The 13,053-nt window shown below is 49.1% G+C and overlaps 1 protein-coding gene across 5 annotated transcripts in view; it reads right to left on the reverse strand.

Annotated features, from left to right (window-relative positions):
* Nucleotides 1–13,053, reverse strand: part of PTPRE (protein tyrosine phosphatase receptor type E) — a 176,566-nt gene that overhangs the window by 46,282 nt on the left and 117,231 nt on the right. For 2 of the 5 annotated variants that reach the window (XM_058435893.1, XM_058435894.1), the window contains exon 1: nucleotides 7,784–7,835. The exons of the other annotated variants lie outside the window; for them this stretch is intronic. In XM_058435893.1, the coding sequence (XP_058291876.1) occupies nucleotides 7,784–7,794 (11 nt within the window). In that variant the 5' untranslated portion in view covers nucleotides 7,795–7,835. Of the gene's footprint in view, nucleotides 1–7,783; nucleotides 7,836–13,053 lie in introns of those variants that run through there. 5 annotated transcript variants of the gene reach the window in all.

Below are 13,053 nucleotides of genomic sequence, written 5' to 3' on the forward strand. Positions count from 1 at the left end.
CCAGGGTCAAGGTGGCGAGCTGCAGGAAGTCACTGCACTGGGGCAAGAGGAAGGGAACTGGGCAGGAGACTGGGAAAAGGTGGCTAGGCTGGGGGGAGGGCAGGAGGCAGGTTGAGGTGCACAACCAAGGGTAGGAGAGGGATTTTCCTGAGCCCCGTCTACTTCCCAACATCCCTGCCCCCTCTTTTGGAGTGGTCCCCTCTCTCTCCTCACCCTTTACTTGACCCCACCAGATTTTGAGGTTGAGCGACCTGAGATGGAGTCTTTCCTGGGATCACACTGTCTGGCCCTGTGTAAGGTGATTTGGGTTTTGGACCTCTCAGCCAGCCCAGGAGACCCCAGAGAGTAGGGGCTGTCTTGTGTCCCCATTTCCCAGCCACTGACTTCCTCCCTGGCACCTCAATAATTGGAGCTTTCAGGGCATTTGAGGGCAAGGGGCCATCCCTGGGCCAGTGCCTCTGAGCAGGAGCTGCCCAGCTGACCCCTCTGGCCCCACCAAACCCGCAAGTGCCCTTTCCAGCTGGCCCAGGATGTCCAGCAGTGGACTGACCCACACTGCCCCCTGCAGCTCTAAGAGGGTAGTGTTTTCTCTCTGCAGCCCAAACCCATCACCTACGTGGTCAAAACCTGCAGCTGTTTTGCTTTCAGCTAAGAAACAGATGAGGGTTCTTCTGAAGGAAGCAGGAGACAATGATTTGGGAGCCATACTCAGTTTTCAAAGCCACCGCACTTAAAGAGAGCCCCTGGAATGGGTCCCATGTAATTTCTCATCCAAACCAGGACTTCTTGGAGAGCAAAGGAGGGGGTTATAATGATTCAAAATATATGCTTCTCTAAAACATTTATTGACCAATGATTTGATTTTATTAAGCTGGGAGACTATTAAGTAGTTCTATTCAAAAAAATTTTTAAAAATTAATCTTTCTGAAAACAAAATAACATATATATAAAAATATGTGTATATATATTATATATATATTTTATATATATATATATATATATATATATATATATATATATATATATATATGTTTTTAAAAACCTTTTGGATGCCCAGGCCGACAGACCGTTTAACTCAGGACTATGGCAAAACCCTGTCTCTACAAAAATACAAAAAATTAACTAGGCGTGGTGATGCGTCTGTGGTCCCAGCTACTTGCGGGACTGAGGTGGGAGGATCACTTGAGCTTGGGAAGTGGAGGTTGCAATGAACTGAGATCATGCCACTGCACTCCAGCCTGGACGACAGAGCCAGACCTTGTCTCAACAACAACAACAACAACAACAAAAAGAAAAGAAGAGAAAAAAACCTTTTTGTATTGATTATCTGAAAATAAAATGAGAACGTAAAATAATACTTATTCTCGGCACACATTCACAGCCTCTGATCAATTTCTCAGCCTTATCTGTTCCTAATGTTTCATTCAATATAGTTTTCAATGTTCTTATTTATGTTTTAAATTTTAAAATAAAATTGCCTGCATTTTTTTCAGATTAGCATTTTGTGAGGTCTCATCATTTAATTCACTTTATTGCTTCCTTGTTTTTGTAGAAATAAGTTTTAGTGTCTTCCTGTTCATAACCTCATTTGTTTGTTTGAGGCAGAGTCTCACGCTGTTGCCCAGACTGGAGTGCAGTGGTGTCATCATGGCTCGCTGCAGTTTCAACCTCCTGGGCTCAAGGGATCCTCCCATCTCAGCCTCCCAAGTAGCTGGGACTACAGGGGTGTACCACCATGACTGGCAAAATTTAAGACTTTTTTTTTTGTAAAGATGGGGGGGGTCTCACTATGTTGCCCAAGCTAGTCTCAAACTCCTAGACTCAAGCAATCCTCCCGCCCTGACCTCCCAAAGTGCTGGGATTACAGGTGTGAGCCACCACCACGCCCAGCCATAGCCTTTGTTTTCAATAATTGTAACTCTATAAAAGTTTCAAAAGCCAAGAGTTCTATGTGTGTGTGTGTGGGTGGGGAGGGGAGGGTTTTGGGTGCTCCATTTATTGAATCCTCCTATAATATATTTCCAACTAGTTTGAAACTAAACTAAACTCACACTTAGGGCCTTGTTTGCAGAAAGATTCACCATCTTTTTAGGACACTTAGGTTTATTTACAAAATAATTCTTTAAAGGCCCGAACATTTCTAGAATCTGATTGGTGATGAGGAGAGAGAAAGCGCATATTACAAAGCTGCAGTGTTTTAAAAATTCAACGTCAGCCTAATTACCATGAATTTGCAGTTTAGTTACTCTGTGTACATGTAACTATTTATAAATTTTGACATCAACAGCTTCTATTTTAACTGATGAGATGTCCAATTTGGACACAATTATAAATGCTGTGAGGCTGGGTGCGGTGGCTTATGTCTGTACTCCCAGCACTTTGGGAGGCCGAGGCAGGCAGATCACTTGAGGTCAGGAGTTCAAGATCATCCTGGCCAACATGGCGAAACCCCGTCTCTACTAAAAATACAAAAATTAGCTGGGTGAGGTGGCGCACGCCTGTAATCCCAGCTGCTCAGGAGGCTAAGGCAGGAGAATCACTTGAACCTGGGAGGCGGAGGTTGCAATGAGCCGAGATTGTGCCACTGCACTCCAGCCTGGGTGACAGAGTGAGACTCCATCTTGAATAAATAAATAAATAAGTAAATAAATGATGTGTACACCACAATCAATTCCAAGTACAATACATTTACTACAAATGCCGAGCTTTACCCACACTTATATAATCATATTCATAATTCCCCCACAAATAATTTTATCACGATGCTGACTCTTCCACTGCATTTCCTGTGACATTAGTAATTAAGTCAAGGCTTTGCCTTTGACAGGAGGAACATCCAAGTTGTATTGGGATTCCATGAAATGAATAAAAAAAAAAAAAACTGCTATGGGAATGGACTGATTTTGTTTGAAAATCCCCGCTTGAAAATGACACTGATGTAACACTGGCATCATCTGATGGTTCGTGAAATTCTTCTACCCTTGGGAGCACTAACAGCTATCACTTCACCTTGTGTAAGCACACAGTGAAACCTGGAATTGAGGATGAGCAAAATTAGCTGAGAATAGTCATTTGATCTAAGTGAAAAGTCATGCTTTGTGAGTAGTTTGCAAAGCACCTTCAATTTATCATCCTCGGGCACAGGGTTCTTCAAGCAGCCGCTTAGTGAATACTGATGATCTCTTAGCAGCTTTTTATTTCTTTCTTGCCTCTATGTGGTCAGCGATACCATTACAGCCCCCGAGGTAGTTAGTAAATGTTTATAAGTATTTTGTATAAATTACAAATTATACCAACATTATCATCAACTTTCTGAAAAAAAAAATCAGCGCTTGATATGCCTTTTCTAATTATTCCTGACCCACAAGTTTAAGGCAAATTCAGAAAGTTCTACTGAAACATAATTTAAATAGAGTTGCAGATTCACACCATACAATAAATGCCCAAGCCCATGGAAGAAGAGAGTTCAGACTGTTTGTTTTTTACAAGTTGTACTGATTTCCTGCAAATATTTCAAAATCCCCTACCCTGTAATTTCTCGTTTCCCATAGATGATGACCATGGCATCTCATAGGCCATGGTGTGGGCTGCAGCTCAACTGGCTGGTGCCACAAGTGGCCAGCAGGAGCCCTAGCCCTGAAGCCTCCTCCCACCACACTGGGAGGCCAACGGGAGCTGGTTCTAACCCACTCTTCTCCAAGGGCGCTTTTTCTCTTCTAACCTGCCTGTTGACCTTGAAATGTAAGTGTTACTGACATTGTGTTAGGAAAGAGTGGTGAAGAGAGAGAAGGCGGTGGCTGTCATCTTCCGGATTTAGTCATCATTAAAGAGAGCCTGTTCCCTACACAGGTGTCTCCATCCTATGAGGAGAGCATAGCAGAAGCTGGGAGGCACAAGTGGACAGCCTACAGAACCTTCCTGGATTCTGTTAATGCAAGTATCATTTCAACATTAAAAGTTTAATTTTCAGCCAGACATGGTGGCTTATGCCTGTAATCCTAGCACTTTGGGAGGCCAAGGCGGGTGGACCACCTGAGGTCAGGAGTTCAAGACCACTGTGGCCAATATGGTATAACCCCATCTCTACTAAAAATACAAAAATTAGCCAGATGTGGTGGCAGGCACCTGTAATCCCAGCTACTCAGGAGGCTGAGGCAGGAGAATTGCTTGAACCCAGGAGGCGGAGGTTGCAGTGAGCTGAGATTGCGCCACTGCACTCCAGCCTGGGTGATGGAAAGAGACTCTTTCAAAAAACATAAAGGTTTAATTTTCAATTGCTCTAAGATGAAAAATATGGAGCAAATGTGAAAGTGGACAGGACACAGGGACAACAAGCAGAAAACAGGGCTGTCTCTGTTGAAGAGGGAAATACGGCCCCCTGGAGAGAATGCAGAGAGATGGGGTGACGTGGTTGGAACTGAGCCCTGGGGCCCTCCAAGATTTCGATCTCTGACCCCTCTGTCATGAGACCTGCTCATATTTTTCCTTCTCTCAACAAAACACATCTTGATTCTCCCCTTACTCAGTCTCATCCACATTTTGCTGCCCTGAAGATTCACACCTGAGCCAGGTAAGGAATGCAGCCTTGCTCAGGTCCCACCGATGGCTGCACCTGCCCGTCATCTGGCAGAGTCACACTCACAGGTACTTCATGGTCCCCAAAGGCCATTGCTCACTCAGAAGAGATGTGCTTTATCAGAGGCTACCTGGCAGGGCTGTGGGAAACATCAATATGGGAAATAGAACCACTGCCCAAAACACCCTGGGCAGGAAAACAGCAGGGCCCACACAGCATGGCTCCATCCATCCGCCCTTGGAGCTCAGCAGTAATGGTGTGAAACAATGGAAGTGTTGGGAATGTTGGAAACAGCACAGCCCTCCCGCTGTCTCCCACTGAGAAGAGAGCACCCGGAGCTGAGGCCTGCAGCCCCTCCATGGAGCCTCCACTCAGGGGTGTGGCTGACAGAGGAGATGCTGGCCCGCTGTGCCCCAGGCCCCGCTGAGTGCAGCCCACCCTGGATCAGACCTCCAAAAGTGATGATGGCTGGACTAAACTTTTGTGGGTAGGTTTATGCTACACTTTTGATTTCAAAGAAATCTATTCAGCTGCCAGTTGAAGGAGACTGTAGACTCACGAGTACCTGCTGTTTGGCTTATGTATTCATCCATGCATTCATTCAGCATTGGTTACTAAGAGTTGACTGCCAGGATGTGGAGAGACAACTAAACAAGACAAACACTGCCCTTGGCCCCTCCTCCCACCTCCCCACTTGCAAAGCTTGCGATTCAGCCAGAGAGAGAAAAGACTTCAATAACTAGAATGCAACTGCCATGTGTTAGGCGGGGGAAGCACGCGATGTGGTAGGGGCGCCCTGCAGGGTGCCTGCCCCTGTCTAGAGGGGTGTGGAGGGCTGCCTGGGGAGAAAGGGAGTCAACCGGTCCAAGGAGGCTGGGGAGGTGAGGGAGGCCTGCAGGGGACAGAGAGCACAGGGCCCTGGGAACCCACAGAACCTGAATAGGACGCGGGCGACCAGGAGTCTCCCCTGGCAACGCCAATGCTCAGTGTCAGAGATGTCCAGGAAGACCTTTCTGGCAGGATTATTCATGCACGCGGCACTGCTCAAAGCAGAGGCCAACTCTCATGCAGGTCTCTACCCTGGTGCCTTCTCAGAGCTGCCACAGAGGAGGTGATCCACGGGCGTTTTTAAAGGAACTGCCATGAAGAAATAAGGTGTAGGGGACTGACATGCACGTTCTCTCCAGCACATCAACTCACGGCACTTTCTGAAGGGCCTGGGCCACGGAGCCTGAAGACCCAGCTGGTTCGACGTCTCTCTCTGCCTCTCCTTCTCATGAACTCTCATCCTCTCTCTCTCTCTTTCCCCTCCCTCCACCCCTAGAGGAGGGCCTTTTCCAGAACACTTAACCTCTCTGCGCCTGCTTCCCAATTAGTGAAACAAGAGAATCCCACGAAATCATAAATGAGTGAGTCTTGTAAACTGTAACTCATCAAGCAAGGGCTGGTTATTATACGGCGTGGCCCCATTGTTCGCCAGGGCAGCAGTCATGCTGTGGGAAACTGCAAACTCAGCAAAGCGAACGGTGGTGTTTGCTGAGTGGACACGGTCTCTGCCACCACGTCTTCCTGGGAAGGCCTCGGAGGGGTGAGGGAAGCCCACATGGGGAGCCTCTGCCGTTTCCAAAAAGCAGCCTGCAATTCCGGAGCCTGCCTCTCCACTGGGATCTGTGCCTGCATCTGCCCCCTGGGTCTTTCTTTGAGGTTTTTCATCCTCCTGTGATGGTTGGTGGGGGGATGGAGATAAGTGTCCTGTTCCCACCCCTAGAAGAGCAATCTCTCTACAAAACTCTTTCAGAAGCAGCCCGGGCAGATCTGACGGATGAGGCATTGATGCCCAGGAGCTGTCTGTGCAGGCAGGTGGGTGGAGGAAACTGGCGGCCCCTAAGGCCCCGGCCCTGGTGATGCCCACTGTGGGGGTCTTAGGCAGGCCTGGGCTTACAGTCCGTCTCAGCTCAACTTGGACACATGCCGTCTTTTCCTCATCCTCCTCTTCTTGAAAGGCTTGTTATTCAGCTGGAAAATAGATGTTTTTCAGCAGATTTTCTCTATTCAGGAATAGACTAAAGCTTCTGCTGGAGGCTGGCGTTATCCCAGAGAAAGGAGACCCACGGGCCTTCAGCAGTGCACCACCTGCAGGGAAGTCATCCAGTTTGGGCATCTTGACTCGGTTCTCCCACGGTGTCCTTCTCATCTGCTGTAACTGAGGTCAGGGAGAAGGCTCTGGGCGGTGTCTGGGCTGAGAGGGTCAATTGTGCCGCCTGCTTCAGATGCCCCATGGGCTGGCGACTCTTCTGGTCTTTGGTGCTGACGCCCACAGGCCTGGCTCACAGTGAGTGCTGGGTCAGGGCTGGCGGAGAACAGTAGTGCTGAGCCAGGACCCGCTCATGTGTTAGAGAAAGGCAGCAGCTTGGAAACCTGTAGGTGGGTCTCCCATCCACTAAGTCACCAAGAACTAGGAGCCTGCAGCTGGTTGGGCGGATTCTTGAGGTTCTCTGCCCCCAGCTGGGGCCCTGAGCCCCCATGAGGCTTCCGCGTGGGGCAACTGATGACTCACATGGACCACAGCACAGCAGCCCAGTGGGCTGAGAGTTAGGAGCTGGAGGATGAAAGCCACCCACTCTTATCTGCCTCTGAGGAGTCTGTAATCAAGAGGGAGGATGCCCCCATAAGGTAAATAACCACAGAACGGGGCATGTGGGGCAAAAGGCAACTGCAAAGTGGAGACAAATCCCAGCGGGAAGCCTCTGGGGGGACCCTGAGCAGAGATGGAGCAGGATAGCGCTCTGGGAGGAGGACAGCTGAGGCCAGAGGTGACAGCATTTAGGACAAGGGCCAGACGTCTGGGGTGGCCAGGGCTGGGCCGGGGCAGGGTGGAAGCGAGTGGCCATGGGTGGGGACTGGGCTGCATCCCAGAGGGTCTCAAGGCTTCCCCAGGGATGGAGGCTTCTTCCTGGGGGCAGATCCCCGCTCCTGGCCTTGGCTTCGTGTTCTGGGAATGAAGGCATCAGAACCCAAGAGCCAAGGAACCCTGGGCCCCAGCGAGCTGCTCAGCTGTGCCTGAGAGGGTGGAGTCTCAGGGACAAAATGGGGCCGCTCCTTCTGCTGGGCGCTGAGGGCGAGCCCCCTGCAGCGAGGCAGTGGCCCTCTGCAACCTGTCCACATGGGGGGCTGAGCCAGGGCCAGGTGTGCTGTGCACCATCTTACCTTTGCCCCATTTTTCCAAAGGAATGCAGATTCCGTGACCTTCAGAGGCAGCTGGAGAAAGAAAAGATGGAGGAGATCACGGCCCTGCAATTCCCAGCCTGGGGCGGGCAGCGGGCTCAATGATATACTTCAGGTCCTAATCCCCGAGTGTGGCTGTGTGTGACCCCAGTCCCTTCTGCCAGCCAGGAGTGAGGCCACCTGAGGTCGCAGAAGGGACTGGGCAGGAGACAGGCACAGGGTGATCCAGATCCCATATTTAATCGATGGTAAGGAGGCCTCCTCACTTCTCCCTGAGCCTGACAAACATGGCTAACCTCCTCTGGAGAAAGTTCTGTGAATTATGTGTCTGACGCAGGCTGGTGAAGTACAGTGTTCTCCGGAAATCCAGTGGTCTGCACCATCAGTGTCCTGGGCTCGCTGCCTCTGGAGACTCCCACACCCCCAGCCAAAGTCGGGACCCTCCCCTGAAGCCTCTGCCATGACCTGTCCTGCCTTGGGGAGGTGGAGACCCTCAGCGTGCAGGTGTCCCACCTCGTTGTGCCTCTCAGCTTCTTTGTTTCTGCCCAAAATACAGGCTCCTGAGTAGCCACCTGTGGGTGTCCTGGGACTGCCACCTGCCCTCTCTCAGCCAGGTGGGCTCAAACAGCAGGGGCAGCATCTCTGGTCCAGATTGGGGTCTCTCTGGGTTCATTTATCCAGGATCTTTTGGCAAAAAGAGAAAGACTAAGGATTATCCCCTTTCAGGAGAGCTCAGCCTGCTTTTTCGGGCTCTTCAAGGCCCATCTACCCATGCACGGAGAAATACCATGAATGCTGGTGTGGAAATGATGCCCGGATACCTTTCCAAAGGTTCCATGGCCCACTCTTCCGGTATCCATCCTGGTCATGCAGGCGCTGACCCACATGTTTCTGGGTTAGGAAGGAAAGCAAAGGCCAGGAGGCGGAGGCTGACCCCTTTATCTTCTGATAAACCCGAGAGCAGAACAGCCTCAACAAGGACAATTACAACAGGGAAATGGCATTCCTGGCCAGTGGACAAGCACCTCCTTTAACCTACAGCTTAGAGCCCCACTTTGACTTGCATCCTGTGGGGTGCTGGTCAGTGGGGGCTGAATTCTGGGATGCCGGGCATCCCTCCACCATGCAGGCCCCACAAAAGCAGCCGAGGAGGGAGAGTGCTCAGAAGCAGACAGCCACACAGACCATTGGGCTCCATCAGGCCTCTCACCGCAGGAAGCACAGGCCAGAAGGCCAGAGTTACTTTCTCAGAATAATTGCTAATAATACAGATCAACCTTTCTGGGCACTGAGTACATACCAGGCCCCGTGCTAAGCGCTTCTAACCTAAGCATCACCTCATTGCCTGCTAATACCCCCTCTAGGAAATAGGGACTATTATAAGTCCTGCCCACAGACATGAAAACCACAGCTGTGGGTTGACCCTCTCTGTGTCTGTATCTAATACTGCACCTGTTTTCTGTGAAATCAGGGCAATATGACTCATAGGGCAAAATGATTATTTGTTATACATGGAGAAAAACAAAAGCTCAAATAAAAAAAGTATGTTTTCTGAAGGCGAAACAAAATCCAGACATTTTCCAAGCTTCAAGTGTGAATATACTTACATGGATGAAAGATTTAAAGAATAATAATAAAAAACCCTTAATGGTAAAATTTGTCGACTCAGCATGTTTCAGATGGAGCCACAGTAAGCTGGCCTCTTTGGAGACAGCTTTGCTTGTTAAAGAGAAAGGGAAAGCAAAGGGCTTGCTTTTTATCTCAGTTGGTGAAGGTTGGAACTGAATGTTTTGAACGAAAGTAATTGCCTATGTCTAAATGTAACATCACTGAAACACTACTAAAAGACTGGCAAAGAAGTCCAGTGTTAAGAGAGAAAAAGTGGGAGGGGAAACAGGCAGAGAGAAATAAGGATGACAGGCTTGGTGGTGTCCCTGGTCTGGCTATCACTGCAGGGACCTGAATGGGCCCACAGTGTCCTCCAGGGGTCTGGGCAGGGGACCAGCCATGCTGTGGACAAGCCCCAGCTGACCCACTGGAAGGGGGCGTTGTTCTGTGTCTTCCTTCACTGAAGACAGATTGGGGAAAGGTCAGGTGCCAGACAGGTGGAAAGGAGGAAGGGATAAAGAAATACTGCTTTGTGCTGGCTGGCAAGGGTGCAGGGGACCTCTCGCCAGACCCTCCCCTGACAGTAGCCCAGACAGGCAGTGCCCCTTTGCCTTGGAACACAGATGGATGAGGACAGGGAGGTCAGAGATGGTGAAGCATCTGTGCACCGCACCTGGCTGGCCAACCAGAGAGGCGCTGAGGGTTTGAGGGAGGAAGTGCTGTGTTCTTTCTTCTGCAGCCTGGGGCCCACCTGGGCCGTGCAGGGTCAGGCCACACAGCCACCCACCATGCATGCATGCATGCTTGGCCTGCCAGGGATGGGTTGTTTTGCGGTTTCTGGAGATACATGGGAGACTCTCGGGGTGCTGGAAACTGAATTCTGACTGCACCCTGGGAGATTGTACCTCTGGAAGTACCTGGCTCTGGTGGCCAGAGAAAGGCAGCCATGGACACAAATATTTTTCTCCCTCCCCATTTAAACATGTCTCCTGCCCCCTATACACACAAGCCAAGTGTGTTCAGAGGCATCTGAGGTCCCTGGGGAACAGACAGTGCCCTGGGAAAAGGGGGTGACCCAGGAGGCTGCTGGGAGCTGGGGAGGGGCTGCTTCCCTGGGTCCCCTGGAGCAGGTCCTGGTGGAAAAGTCCAGCCCAACATGTAGCGCTCTGTGGGCAGTGCTGCCCTCGGATCCGAATCCAGTGCAGGCAGGGAGGCCCCAGGGTTTGGGGAGTTCCTGGGGGGATGAAGAGTGGCACTGGGCTCCCTCCACATGAGGCTGCGTGGAGAAGCTGCAGGGTCTGGGAGGAGCTCAGGATGAGGGCACAGGGTCTGGCTCCGACACCCAGGCCTACTCCTGACTGTGTGGGTGACTGCGGAGGTGATGTCTGCAGTTTGCTCATCTGTAATGTGGGGCAGTAAAATCTATCACTATTTCCATACTCAAAAGACCACATCCTGCCCTCACCTCTCCAGTAGGAGGCTTGGAATCTGCAGATGGGGTTTCCTTGAGTGAAGAAGAAGCTCCAGCAAAGCTAAGACAGAGAAGCTGAAGCCGTGGGTCCTTACTGGGGAGTCACAGCACTGACTTCCATTCCCTGATGCTGGCAGAGTAACAGTGAGCTAATTTGTCATAAAAGAATTTAAAAAATCCATTATGTCTAAGAGTTAACAATGCTTCATAACTCATTTCAGTGCTTTTTTCTTTTTCTTTTTTTTTTTTTTTGAGACAAGATCTCATTCTGTCACCCAGGCTGGAGTGCAGTGGCATGATCATGGCTCACGGCTGCCTCAGATTCCTGGGCTCAAGCCATCCTCCCACCTCAGCCTCCTGAGTAGCTGGAACTACAGTTATGCACCATCATACTTGCCTAATTTCATTTATATTTTTTGTAGAGATGGGGTCTTGCTATATTGCCCAGGCTGATCCCAAATTCCTGGCCTCAGGTGATCCTCCTGTCTTGGCCTCCCAAAGCGCTGGAAATATTGGTGTGAGCCACTGCTCAATGCTTTCTTACATAAACACTGCAGAAGCCCCAAGTGCATACCTGTGGATTATACACTAAACTTTATTTTATCAAATAATTTTTTAAAAAGCAAAAGAAATTTTAAGGCCACAGAAAGTCCCCTGATGGGCTTCCTCCTGGGGCTCCCTGCCTGGCTTGGACTGGGGAGGCCCAGATGCTGAGGGGGTGGGACTAGCACAGGCACAGGGTCTGCTTGAGGACGCAATAGCACTCCACCCAGGCCAAGGACCGGTAAGAACGCTGGCGAGTCAGGAAGTCTGTTAATGGATAATTTCAATTTCCTATGTGCCAAACTCTAATTCTCTAATTTGCGTAATTCCAATTATGCACAGTGTCCTCTTGAAAATGAATAAAAAGTAAAGAGCTTGTTCTGTGAGAATTAAGACTATCTTGATTCCAATAAAGATGACAGACCCACAGATAGCTGGAGACACAAGGAAGCTTCTCGAAAGCACATTTTCTCAGACCCTAAAGCCATACTTGAATTCATTTAATCAACAACCAACAAGCCCACTGGCTAATTACCCATTTAAAGAATGTGAACCTTACAATAATAGCTGGGGCCAAATAAGACAGAATGAACTATATATAGCTAGACTTTTACTGGATACATTTCCTCCCCATGAAGGAAAATTATCCTTCTTGTCTTGAAAGAACAAAGCAAGGAAGCCCTCGAAAACCTTAAAGTGATAACTCTTCGTTCCTGAATGGGGGTCACATAAAACCAAAGATGAAAGACAAAGATTTCCTTACCTAATCTCAAATTTGAGAACAGTGTACAATGTCTCACAATTCTTCATGAGTTTCAAAGATTACCAATAATTTTTCCCATCCTTGTAGTAACTGATTGTCATTTCAAATAAGATATACCACTAATACCAGCAATACCAAGATACCAGTTGAACCTTTTACTCATTAAAAATTACCACCTAAGGGCCGGGTGCAGTGGCTAACGCCTGTAATCCCAGCACTTAGGGAGGCTGAGGCGGGCGGATCACGAGGTCAGGAGATCGAGACCATCCTAACTAACACAGTGAAACCCGGTCTCTACTAAAAATACAAAAAATTAGCCAGGCGTGGTGGCGGGCGCCTGTAGTCTCAGCTATTCGGGAGGCTGAGGCAGGAAAATGGCATGAACCTGGGAGGCGGAGCTTGCAGTGAGCCGAGATCGCGCCACTGCACTCCAGCCTGGGTGACAGAGCGAGACTCCGTCTCAAAAAAAAAAAAAAAAAAAAAAAAAAATTACCACCTAAGCAGTGACAAGATAATTGTGTTTGGGATAGTCTTTGGATCTTAACAAGACCAAATTATTATTACAGAGTAGACTATTTATGATCACAAAAGCATGGCCTGAAGACAGCAAGGTTCACCTCCACAGACAAAAGTAAACTACAATTCAGAGACACCAAGGACACTGCCCTCAATACTTTTGCAGTCTTGTTACTTTTTCCATTAGACACTGCCGTGGCTCTAATGGAAAGCACCATCAATTTATATAGAGCAGTTCCCCGCCTATCTGTGCAGGATACGGTCCAAGAGGCCCTGAAGCCACAGATATACTATACTATGCTTTTTCCTATACATATGTACCTACGTAAGGTTTATTTTCTAAATTGCGCA

Source organism: Hylobates moloch, unplaced genomic scaffold (genome assembly GCF_009828535.3).
Source record: "Hylobates moloch isolate HMO894 unplaced genomic scaffold, HMol_V3 SCAFFOLD_3, whole genome shotgun sequence".
In the NCBI taxonomy this organism is placed as follows: domain Eukaryota; kingdom Metazoa; phylum Chordata; class Mammalia; order Primates; family Hylobatidae; genus Hylobates; species Hylobates moloch.